The sequence below is a fragment of the Sesamum indicum genome, linkage group LG15 (assembly GCF_000512975.1).
Source record: "Sesamum indicum cultivar Zhongzhi No. 13 linkage group LG15, S_indicum_v1.0, whole genome shotgun sequence".
NCBI classification, from domain to species: domain Eukaryota; kingdom Viridiplantae; phylum Streptophyta; class Magnoliopsida; order Lamiales; family Pedaliaceae; genus Sesamum; species Sesamum indicum.
This window is the reverse complement of record NC_026159.1, coordinates 3,564,800-3,577,960: the sequence shown is the minus strand read 5'-3', so window position 1 is coordinate 3,577,960 and position 13,161 is coordinate 3,564,800. Positions and strand designations below refer to the sequence as shown.

General features: G+C 37.6%; 1 protein-coding gene across 2 annotated transcripts; it reads left to right on the top strand.

Moving 5' to 3' along the window:
• On the top strand, positions 11,009–12,695 carry LOC105177733 (E3 ubiquitin-protein ligase RNF5-like). 2 transcript variants are annotated; one of them, XM_011100977.2, is made up of 2 exons: positions 11,009–11,165; positions 11,818–12,695. In XM_011100977.2, exon 2 carries the CDS (start codon positions 11,845–11,847, stop codon positions 12,520–12,522), a length of 678 nt encoding a protein of 225 aa, XP_011099279.1. In that variant the 5' UTR covers positions 11,009–11,165; positions 11,818–11,844; the 3' UTR covers positions 12,523–12,695. The 2 variants fall into 2 exon arrangements, with proteins under 2 accessions (XP_011099279.1, XP_011099277.1); XM_011100975.2 differs by having other exon boundaries at positions 11,813–12,695.

Sequence of the window (13,161 nt, the reverse complement as noted above, 5' to 3'; positions counted from 1 at the left end):
GTGTGTATGTGTGTTTGTGTGTGTGGGGTGTGTATGTGTGTGTGTGTGTGTGCGTGTGCGGGGTGTGTGTGTGTGTGTGTCTCTGTGTATGTGCGTGTGTGTGTGTCTGGGGTGTGCAACGGTAGAACATTTTTACTTCAATTTTGAACATAGAAGAAGTACGGTAGAACATTTTTACTTCAATTTTGAACATAGAAGAAGTGAGGTGTTGCTTTTATCTTCTGCGTCAACAAATGCCATCTGCGTCATGTTATATTTGCCATTCTCCTTTATTTCTATCTACACGACCCTTTTTCTCGTGTTGGATGTCACCATAGTTTTGCAACATTTTATGCTCATTATGGGTATTGTGTGTCTTTGTGGTCTATATATATTTTTGGTAACATTTTTGTGGCTTGCATAGATGTATATTCTCATTTTTTAAGTGTGTGTGTGTGTGGGTGTGGGGTGTGTGTGTGAATGTGGGGTGTGTGTGTGTGTGCGTGTGCGGTGTGTGTGTGTGAGTGTGGGGTGTGTGTGGGGCTATGTGTGTGTGCGTGTGCGATATGTGTGTGTATGTGTGTGTGTGTGTGTCTGGGGTGTGTAACGGTAGAATATTTTTACTTCAATTTTGAACATAGAAGAAGTGAGGTGTTGCTTTTATCTTCTGCGCCAACGAATGCCATCTGCGTCATGTTACATTTGCCATTTTCCTTTATTTCTATCTACACAACCCTTTTTCTCGTGATGAATGTCACCATAGTTTGGCAATATTTTATGCTCATTACGGTATTGTGTGTCTTTGTGGTCTATTTATTTTCTTTGTAACATTTTTGTGTGCTTGCATAGATGTGTATTCTCATTTTTTATGTGTGTGTGTGTGGGGGTGTGGGGTGTGTGTGTGAATGTGGGGTGTGTGTGTGTGTGTGTGTGTATGCGGTGTGTGTGTGTGAGTGTGGGGTGTGTGTGGGGCTATGTGTGTGTGCGTGTGCGGTGTGTATGTGTGTGCGGTGTGTGTGTGTGGGGTGTGTATGTGTGTGTGTGTGTGTGCGTGTGCGGGGTGTGTGTGTGTGTGTGTGTGTGTGTTTGTGTGTGTGTGTGTGTGTGTCTGGGGTGTGCAATGGTAGAACATTTTTACTTCAATTTTGAACATAGAAGAAGTGAGGTGTTGCTTTTATCTTCTGCGTCAACGAATGCCATTGCGTCATGTTACATTTGCCATTCTCCTTCATTTCTATCTACACGACTCTTTTTCTCGTGCTGGATGTCACCATAGTTTGACAATATTTTATGCTCATTACGGTATTGTGTGTCTTTGTGGTCTATTTATGTTCTTTGTAATATATTTGTGTGCTTGCATAGATGTGTATTCTCATTTTTTATGTGTGTGTGTGTGTGGGTGTGGGGTGTGTGTGTGTGTGAGTGTGGGGTGTGTTTGGGGCTATGTGTGTGTGCGTGTGCGGTGTTTATGTATGTTTGTGTGTGTCGGGTGTGTATGTGTGTGTGTGTGTGCGTGTGCGGGGTGTGTGTGTGTGTGTGTGTCTGTGTGTGTGCGTGTGTGTGTGTCTGGGGTGTGCAACGGTAGAACATTTTTACTTCAATTTTGAACATAGAAGAAGTGAGGTGTTGCTTTTATCTTCTGCGTCAACGAATGCCATCTGCGTCATGTTATATTTGCCATTCTCCTTCATTTCTATCTACACGACCCTTTTTCTCGTGTTGGATGTCACCATAGTTTTGCAACATTTTATGCTCATTATGGGTATTGTGTGTCTTTGTGGTCTATATATGTTTTTGGTAACATTTTTGTGGCTTGCATAGATGTATATTCTCATTTTTTATGTGTGTGTGTGTGTGGGTGTGGGGTGTGTGTGTGAATGTGCGGGGTGTGTGTGTGTGTGTGTGTGCGGTGTGTGTGTGTGAGTGTGGGGTGTGTGTGGGGCTATGTGTGTGTGCGTGTGCGGTGTGTATGTGTATGTGTGTGTGTGTGTCTGGGGTGTGTAACGGTAGAATATTTTTACTTCAATTTTGAACATAGAAGAAGTGAGATGTTGTTTTTATCTTCTGCGCCAACGAATGCCATCTGCGTCATTTACATTTGCCATTTTCCTTTATTTCTATCTACACAATCCTTTTTCTCGTGCTGGATGTCACCATAGTTTGGCAATATTTTATGCTCATTACGGTATTGTGTGTCTTTGTGGTCTATTTATTTTCTTTATAACATTTTTTTGTGCTTGCATAGATGTGTATTCTCATTTTTTATATGTGTGTGTGTGTGGGTGTGGGGTGTGTGTGTGAATGTGGGGTGTGTGTGTGTGTGTGTATGTGTGCGGTGTGTGTGTGTGCGTGTGCGGTGTGTATGTGTGCGGGGTGTGTGTGGGGTGTGTATGTGTGCGGGGTGTGTGTGTGCGTGTGCGGGGTGTGTGTGTGTGTGTGTGTGTGTTTGTGTGTGTGTGTGTGTGTGTCTGGGGTGTGCAACGGTAGAATATTTTTACTTCAATTTTGAACATAGAAGAAGTGAGGTGTTGTTTTCATCTTCTGCGCCAACGAATGCCATCTGCGTCATGTTACATTTGCCATTCTCCTTCATTTCTATCTACACGACTCTTTTTCTCGTGCTGGATGTCACCATAGTTTGGCAATATTTTATGCTCATTACGGGTATTGTGTGTCTTTGTGGTCTATTTATGTTCTTTATAATATTTTTGTGTGCTTGAATAGATGTGTATTCTCATTTTTTTTACTTGATATGAAAGACTATTTATTGAAATGAAGAGCAATAACTGGACAGAAGAGAGTGCATTGTCTTTTTTCTTTTTTCCTTTCAATATATCTCGTTAACAAGAGTGGTATTGGATTGATTTACTTTCCTAGAGGGGATATGGTGAGAGAAAATGAGTGGAGGATTGATAAAATCTGATAAATGACTTGGGTGGTTATGATCTGCTAACCATTTCTGAAATTGGTTGCCAGCGACCACTACAAAATGGTATAGTCTTGAACCTTGACTTTGGTGTGTATTGCCATTTTGATTTCCTTCCTACTAATAGCGGTCTCTATAATTTTCACTCCTGAATCACATGGTGTTTCTGTAGCATCACCTTGATTATTGGGTGCTCGTCTGGAAGAGGGAGAATGGTCATTTTGCTCACGAGCAATTAATCAGTTATATATGCTGTTGTTGATGCTTGACTCATGCTTGTGCTTATATGTGGCTTACTGTTTATCAGGTAAAGAACTAATCAAGAAGAGCTTAACTATTGCCGCTCTTTTGAACCCAGTGCTTTCAGTGGAGCAAAGAAGGTTGCAGTTTTCCCAGTGTGTTTATTTATGTAATTGTATTGGGCAATGATATTGTAATTAATATTATCTAGTTTTTGGATCAACTGCTCTGAAAATCATGATCTGGTCTAGCAGGTTTCTGTAGATATCATGATGTGCAGGAATATATTTTTATATGTACTAATCAGCTACTGCATTTCCTTTTCAATTTTATCGCCCACAATCTTGAGAAATTTTGCTGAATGATATCCCCTCCTTGTTCTGGTTTTTCCATTTCCTTGTCTGTGCAACTTTATTTTTTTTATTTGTGTGTGTGTGTGGGTGTGGGGTGTGCGTGTGTGTAGGGTATGTGTGTGTGTGGGGGGTGTGTGCAGGGTATGTGTGTGGGGGGGGGGGGTGTGTGCAGGGTATGTGTGTGGGGGGGTGTGTGTGGGGCTATGTGTGTAGGCGTGTGTGCGTGTGCGGTGTGTATGTGGGTTTGTGAGTGTAGAGTGTGTGTGTGTGTGCGTGTACAGTGTGTATGTGTGTTTGTGTGTGTGGGGTATGTATGTGTGTGTGTGTCCGTGTGCGGGGTGTGTGTGTGTGTGGTGTGTGTGTGTGTGTCTGGGGTGTGTAACGGTAGAACATTTTTTCTTCAATTTTGAACATAGAAGAAGTGAGGTGTTGCTTTTATTTTCTGCGCCAACGAATGTCATCTGCGTCATGTTACATTTGCCATTCTCCTTTATTTCTATCTACACGACCTTTTTCTCGTGCTGGATGTCACCATAGTTTGCAATATTTTATGCTCATTACGGGTATTGTGTGTCTTTGTGGTCTATTTATGTCCTTTGTAACTTTTTATTGTACTTGCATAGATGTGTATTCTCATTTTTGTTTACCTGATATGAAAGACTATTTATTGAAATGAAGAGCAATAACTGGACAGAAGAGAGTGCATTGTCCTTTTTTTTTTCCTTTCAATATATCTCGTTAGCAAGAGTGGTCTTGGATTGACTTACTTTCCTAGAGGGGATATAGTGAGAGAAAATGAGTGGACAATTGATAAAATCTGATAAATGCCTTAGGTGGTTATGATCTGCTAACCATTTCTGAAATTGGTTGCCAGCGACCACTACAAAATGTTGTAGTTTTGAACCTGACTTTGGTGTGTGTAGGCATTTTGATTTCCTTCCTACTAATAGCGGTCTCTATAATTTTCAATCTTGAATCACATGGTAGTTTCTGTAGCATCACCTTGATTTTTGGGTGCTCGCCTAGAAAAGAGAGAATGGTCATTTTGCTCAAGACCAATTAATTAGTTATATATGTCGTAGCTGATGCTTGACTCATGCTTGTACTTACATGTGGCTTACTGTTCATTAGATAAAGAACTAATCAAGAAGAGCTTAACTATTGCTGCTCTTTTGAACCCAGTGCTTTTAATGGAGCAAAGAAGGTTGCAGCATTTCCCATTGTGTTCTATTAATGTAATTGTATTAAGGCAATGATTTTGTGATTAATATTATCTAGTTTCTGGATCAACCTCTCTGAAAATCATGATCTGGTGTAGCAGGTTTTCATTGAGATCATGATGTCCAGAATATATTTTTATATGTTCTAATCAGCTACTGCAATTCTTTTAGAATTTTATCGACCACAAACTTGAGAAGTTTTGCTGAATGATTTTCCCTCCTTGTTTCGGCTTTTTCATTTCCTTGTCTGTGCATCTTTCTTTTTGTGTGTGTGGGGGGGTGTGGGGTATGTGTGTGTGTAGGGGATGTGTGTGTGTGTGCGAACACGGGGTATGTGTGTGGGAGGGGGGGGTATGTCACGGTAGAATATTTTTTACTTCCAAATTTGAACATAGAAGAAGCGAGGTGGTGTTTTCATCTTCTGCACCAACGAATGTCATCTGCGTCATGTTACATTTGTCATTCTCCTTCAATTTCTAAGTCTTCATTTTTATCTACACAATTCTTTTTTTTGTGCTGGATGTCACCATAGTTTTGCAACATTTTATGCTCATTATGGGTATTGTGTGTCTTTGTGGTCTATTTATATCATTTGTAACATTTTTGTGTGCTTGCTTAAATGTGTATTTTCATTTTTGTTTACCTGATATGAAAGACTATTTATTGAAATGAAAAGCAATAACAAGACAGAAGACAGTATATTGTCTCTCTTCTTTTTTTTTTTCAATATATCTTGTTAGCAAGAGTGGTCTTGGATTGATTTATTTTACTAGAGGGGATTTAGTAAGAGAAAATGAGTGGAGTATTGATAAAATATGATAAATGCCTTGGGTGGTTATGATGTGCTAACAAATTCTTGAATTGGTTGCCAGCGACCACTACAAAATGTTGTAGGTTTGAACCTTGACTTTGGTGTGTGTAGCCATTTTGATTTCCTTCCTGCCAATAGCGGTCTTTATAATTTTTACTCTTAAATCACATGGTAGTTTCTATAGCATCACCTTGATTTTTGGGTGCTCGCAGGAAGAGGGAGAATGGTCATTTTGCTCAAGAGCAATTAATCAGTTATATATGTTGTAGTTGATGCTTGACTCATGCTTGTGCTTACATGTGGCTTACTGTTTATCAGGTAAAGAACTAATCAATAAGAGCTTAACTATTGTTGCTCTTTTGAACCCAGTGCTTTTAATGGAGCAAAGAAGGTTGCAGTATTTTCCAGTGTGTTTTATTTATGTAATTGTATTAGGGCAATGATTTTCTGATTAATATTATCTAGTTTCTGGATCAACTTCTCTGAAAATCATGATCTGGTGTAGTAGGTTTCTGTTGAGATCATGATATCCAGGAATATATTTTTATATGTTCTAATCAGCTACTGTAATTCTTTTTGAATTTTATCGACCACAAGCTTGAGAAGTTTTGCTGAATGATGTCCCCTCCTTATTCCGGCTTTTCCAATCCCTTGTCTGTGCATCTTTCTTTTTCTTGGGTGTGAGGTGTGTGTGTTTGTGTAGGGTATGTGTGTGTGTGTGTGTGTGTGGGTTGTGTGTGTGTGTGTATGTTTGGGGTGTGTGTGTGTGTGTGTGTGTGGGGTGTGTCACGGTAAAATATTTTTTACTTCCATTTTGAACATAGAAGTAGTGAGGTGTTGCTTTAATTTTCTGCGCCAACGAATGTCATCTGCGTCATGTTACATTTGTCATTCTCCTTCAATTTGTAAGTATTCATTTCTATCAACACAACTCTTTTTCTCGTGCTGGATGTCACCATAGTTTTGCAATATTTTATGCTTATTAAGGGTATTGTGTGTCTTTGTGGTCTATTTATGTCCTTTGTAATATTTTTGTGTGCTTACATAGATGTCTATTCTCATTTTTGTTTACCTGATATGAAAGACTATTTATTGAAATGAAGAACAATATTGGATAAAAGAGAGTGCATTGTCCCTCTTCTTTTTTCCTTTAAATATCTTGTTAGCAAGAGTGGTCTTGGATTGATTTACTTTACTAGACGGGATATAGTGAGAGAAAATGAGTGGAGGATTGATAAAATCTGATAAATGCCTTGGGTGGTTATGATCTGCTAACCAATTATTGAATTGGTTGCCAGCGACCACTACAAAATATTATAGTTTTGAACCCTGATTTTGGTGTGTTTAGCCATTTTTATTTCCTTACTGCTAATAGCGGTCTCTATAATTTTCACTCTTGAATCACATGGTAGTTTCTGTAGCATCACCTTGATTTTTGGGTGCTCGCATAGAAGAGGGAGAATGGTCCTTTTGGTCAGGAACAATTAATCAGTTATATATGTTGTAATTGATGCTTGACTCATGCTTGTGCTTACATGTGGCTTACTGTTTATCAGGTAAAGAACTAATCAAGAAAAGCTTAACTATTGCTACTCTTTTGAACCCAGTGCTTTTAATGGAGCAAAGAATGTTGCAGCATTTCCTAGTGTATTTTATTTATGTAATTGTATTAGGGCAATGTTTTTGTGATTAATATTATCTAGTTTCTGGATCAACCGTTTTGAAAATCATGATCTGGTGTAGCATGTTTCTATTGAGATCATGATGTCCAGTAATATATTTTTATATGTTCTAATCGGCTACTGCATTTCTTTTTCAATTTTATCGACCACAAACTTGAAAAGTTTTGTTGAATAATGTCCCCTCCTTGTTCCAGCTTTCTCATTTCCTTGTCTGTGCATTTTTTTTTTTAGCGTGTGTGTGTGTTTGTGTGGTGTGTGTATGGGAGGGTGTGTGTGTGTGTGTGCGTGTGGGGTGTGTGTGTGTGTCTGTGTAGTGTTTTCTTTTTCCTTTTTTTTTTTTTTGGGTGGGGGGGGGTGGGGGGGGGGGGGGGGGAGTTTGTAACGGTAGAACATTTTTTACTTCCATTTTGAACATAGAAGAAGTGAGGTGTTGCTTTTATCTTCTGCGCCAACGAATGTCATCTGCGTCATGTTACATTTGTTATTCTCCTTCAATTTCTAAGTCTTCATTTCTATCTGCACAACCTTTTTTCTCGTGTTGGATGTCACCATAGCTTTGCAACATTTTATGCCCATTACGGGTATTGTGTGTCTTTTGTGGTCTATTTATGTCCTTTGTAATATTTTTGTGTACTTGCATAGATGTATATTCTCATTTTTATTTACCTGATATGAAAGACTATTTATTGAAATGAAGAGTAATAACAGGACAGGAGAGAGTGCACTGTCCCTCTTCTTTTTTTCTTTCAATATATCTCGTTAGCACGAGTGGTCTTGGATTAATTTACTTTACTAGAAGGAATATAGTGAGAGAAAATGAGTGGAGGAATGATAAAATCTGATAATGCCTTGGGTGGTTATGATCTGCTAACCAATTCATGAATTGGTTGCCAACGACCACTTACAAAATATTGTAGTTTTGAACCTTGACTTTGGTATGTTTAGCCATTTTGATTTCCTTCCCGCTAATAGCCATCTCTATAATTTTCACTCTTGAATCTAATGGTAGTTTCTATAGCATCACCTTGATTTTGAATCACATGGTAGTTTCTATAGAGGGAGAATGGTCCTTTTGCTCAGGACAATTAATCAGTTATATATGTTGTAGCTGATGCTTGACTCATGCTTGTGCTTACATGTGGCTTACTATTTGTCAGGTAAAGAACTAATCATTCAACTGCCCAAGTTTCTATTATTTTTCTGCCTTCAGTTACTTATGGGCAGTTTCATACATATTTGAGTGATAACAGTTTCCTAGTAATGTGGTTTTGGTATTGCAGAAATTAATATATTAGGCCTATAAGTTGTTGTATCTGTGGTGTTGCTTGATAAATGGTACAACTGTTTCTGTGGCTGTTCTTTAGAAAGTGAATGATTCCTTTACTGAAAGGAGACACTAGCTTTAACCTTTTAGAAGAGAGGTAAGTTTCATGAAGTAATCAAAATCCATTACAAGTTTTTATGCTAACTTTGTTAAAGGTTGAGGCGTCTTCTGTGATTTATGTTTCTTGTCGCTTGGGCTTTTGTTGAAATGTTTTAGTAAATACAAAGCTAACCGAGTTCTAATTGTTTTCTGTTAACCATCCCATGTATTCATAGCATTTTGAATTTTGGTTTACTTTATGATCTCATGTATCTTTTGAGCAGTATGGGTAGTTGCATTACTCGGGGGTCATTTATTTTGATTTTGATTGAGGGTGTTGATTACGTCGTGTAACTGTCATTGTTTATTTGAATTTCAGCTGCTTGTTGAATTTTATTTATGGAGCTGATAACGCATTCATTAATTGAAAATAAAATCTACTATTTATTTATAAAATGTAGAATATGCTATATCATCATCGTTATTATTTTGGATGAGCTGTGGAGTAAAATAGCTGGTGTGGTTAGAGTGGCCTGGGATAGATGTTGTTGGTGTGGCTAAAGTAGTCTGGGGCAGAATATGTAGACTTTTAGAATGTAGGGGCTTGGGCGTCAAACCAATCATCCCAATGAATAAGGCCTAACACTATAGGCACTTGTGGGAACTAATTATTATGTAGGATTCATTGCTATGGTCTAAGTGGATTCAGTAATAACGGCTTCGAAGTAAGTTGGTGTGACAAGTTCGCATGCAATCTGGTTCTTGGGGATGGAAACAGATTCTCAAGCTACGAGTAGATTTCTAGGAGCAATGGCGTATATGTCTGGTGATGGCAGGATCATTGGCACTCACTTGGGGTACTAGTTCATGAAGGAAAGCGGGTATGGCTTGCAATTAGGACAGTTGGAGTAAAGAACATTTATAAGTCATTGCCTCCACTGCACTAGCTACTAGGTGCTATTGTTTGGAAGACATTAAATTGATCCTACAGTGCCCAAATGACAATTCCACAACTGCCTAATGTACCTAGGAATACATTGTTTATGAGGCCAATCAAATACCGAGGAAAATTTTCATGTTATGGCTAGCTACACAAAGAGATTGTCCGCCATGGACAAACCTTGGTTCGCACATGTTGGGAATGTTTGTACCCTTTGTGATGTATGTTATGGGGAGACATACCAGCAGCACTTCTTTTCTATGTTCATGCTCCGACAAGTGACTGTTAAATGGGCTGCTAGGAGATGAAGAGGACTCCACTTAGTAAATGCAATATATTGAGGCCTACTTGCATAATTGATCTATCACATTTGGTTGAAGAGGAATTTATGCCACTTTCAACAATAACTTTTGGAACCTTGAAGTTGTTGCTAATCTTGTTCTTGAGCGAATTCATAATAGACTTGTGAGCTTGTAGTGTGCACCAAACATAAAGTTAGTGGCTACATACAGATTGTGCAATATAACTGGGGAAGGCGGAACTTGAGTAATTTGTTGGCTATCCTAACTACAGGTTGATACAGAGATGTATTATTGTAACCCACATGTATTGTTTTTTTTTTTTATTATTTTAATAAAACGTACATTTACCTTAAAATAAAAAAATAAAAAAAAAGCAAAAGATTTGAATAGTGTATCAATTATAGATGGGTTTGACCAAAGAAGCCTCATTCTCCTGTGAAATGTTTATACAGTCATAATTTTTTTTCTAAAGAACGAGTGGATGGTTATAATTGAATCATAATACAAATCGAACCAAAATAATAATTTAATAGATAATCTTTTTACAATAAAAAATGATGAATTATTACCTAAATTGTTGAATAAAAATAATTCATGCTAGTCGAATATTAATTTAGATATATAGTTTATACTTTTTTTGTTATACAATTATTATTTCTAGTCATATAATTCATAATGTCTTGAATTTATATTTTTCAATAAATATAATATCAACGCTAATCTTATTTTTATTTAACTATAATAAATTTATTATTAAATAATTGAGTATTTTCTCTTTTCGAATGTTAGAAAAATTAAGTAGTAAAAAAAGTTTTTTAAATTCTAGAGAGAGATTTCTCTTATGACATATTAATTTTATATAGCTTATAAGATCTTATAAAGAAAATTTGGGAAAGTTAATATTTTTTAAAAAAACTTATAAAATTCAAAACATCTTATTGGTTTATAAGATCCAAAACATCTTATGTAAAAATTAAGATCCATACATTTTCAGAGCTAATCTTACATGCCATTTGTGAAGGAACTTAGCCCAATAATCTCAAAGTAAACACCTTAAGATACATTGGGTTACAAATTTTGTAAGAAAAACTAATACAGCCCATTCTCCAGCCCAAGACACAAATGGGCTTTGGCCCAAAAAACAGGTAGATATAATTTGACTTTTGGTTGGAGAGAAAAATCAATTCTGGGACTCCCTAGAAAAAACCGGTTCTGTATTACCAACCGCAAAACTGGAAATTTCTGGAAGTCAAAATCCTCTGCTTTGCAAGGATATATCTTCATTTTTCTCGATTCATAACTGAAATTGCTTCCCTTTTTTGTTCTGCGGTGCTGAACAGTTGACAAAGGTGAGTGTTGATTAAGGTTATAGTTTTTCTTCTTTTGTTTCCTTCGATTGTTTTTATATTTAATTTTTTATGCGTGTCAGATGATTATATTGGTTTCAACTTCTGAATATGTGCGATTCGTATTTTTTTTCACAACCTGCGATCGGGATTCAATGTTACCGCAGTTAAAGGCTATTGAATTTTCAACAAGGGCGATTGATATGCATTTCTCCTTTGGTATTATGTATATTTCATTGGATATTGATTATTATTGGGTTTCTAATTATCTAAGATTGGTATTCTTGTCTTTTATAATCATAGGAAGCTTCGTCCTTGTACAAATTTGACTAGCAATGTGTAGAGGAATGATTTTTCCTTTGGGATTTTTGTTGATTTTTTATAGATATATATTGTTCACTTGGGGTTATCCTGATATCTTTTGTTAATTCAGCTATGTGAAGTTTGTCAGTTTAGGTGGCATCTAAGGCAGACTAAAGATCCATGGTAGTTATGTTAAGCAATTTGAGTTATTCTTAGTTGAAAGTTTAACTTGACTCCAGTGCTGGTGCAAATATGTAGATTTTGTATTCGCATGATCTCTAGCTTTCTTGGGAATTAGTTTGTAACAATTAGGGTTGCCATTCCTGATTCATTGTGGTTTATACCAGTGCAGCTGTTGGATTTCCAGTGTAGAGAACAGATGGCAGAGGCTCATGACCCAACTACAAGCGCACCTGAAAGCTCATCTTCCTCTGGTGCCGATGGCAATGAAGCTGGTGATTTTGAATGTAACATTTGCTTTGATTTAGCACGGGATCCAGTAATCACTCTCTGTGGGCATCTCTATTGCTGGCCATGCCTTTATAGATGGCTACGAGGTCACTCGCAAGCCCATGAATGCCCAGTTTGTAAGGCGCTAATACAGGAGGAAAAGGTGATTCCTCTATATGGCAGAGGGAAGGCGCCAACCGACCCAAGATCAAAACCTGTTCCGGGCGTTGAAATCCCCAACCGACCTGCGGGCCAGAGACCTGAGACAGCTCCACTTCCAGATGGCAATAACTTGTCTGATCTTTTCTTAGGACTCATGGGAGGGTTCGCACCAATTGCATCTGCTACTTTTAATAACTTTGGAATGTCTGCTGGTTTTGGCGGGATATTCTCTCCTTTTTTCAGTGTCCAGTTTCACGGTTTTTCCAGTGCAAGTGGCTATGGTGGGTCATCAGGATATCATTATGGAAATACTGGTACATTTCATGAGAATGAAGGCAGATTTAATACAGAGACCAGTCAAGCTGCTCGGGCAGATGATGAGAATTTGAAGAAGATTCTTTTGGTCATCCTTCTTTTTGTACTTTTTGCTTTTCTAACAATGTAGAAGAATTATGCTCCTAATCTTTTTGTGCTGAGGAACTTGAAGAAGATTCTTGTCTTGCAAAATATTGGTCTTTGTGATTACCTGCGTGTGGTTGATTTTTGGATGCTCTGTAAATTAATGTTACACCTTGAGTGGGTTTTTGTTTGGAATGGACAAATTGGTTGTTTGATGTAGATAACTTTATTCTTTCTATATTGTATTCCTTTTGAATTCTGGATGCAGCTGCCTCTCTAAATCAGGGTATTTTGGTTGATGCCCTATTGTACATTCAGGTTGTATATAGGCATCAAGAGTACAGCAAGAAGATGACATTCTGATGAAGATCGTATCCATAATTCACATGCATGATGTTAAGAGCTTTAGTATTCTTCTGCTACATGCGAGCTCAAGAACTAGAAAAGAAAGCTTCTGCGACGGCCGTTCAGCAGTTGCTTTCCCCTCCAGATTTTTCTTACACAATGTTATCATGGTTTTGTATAGTAGCATTAACCATGAGAACTGGGGTTTGAAATTTGAATTCTGTTCTCTTCGTTTTCTCGCTTTCTTGAGCCCACCAAAAGTTGAAAATGGACCAGCACATTGAGTTAATTGTACATTTATGTCGATCAATTGTTTACACTTTGACTGAAACAACCATCT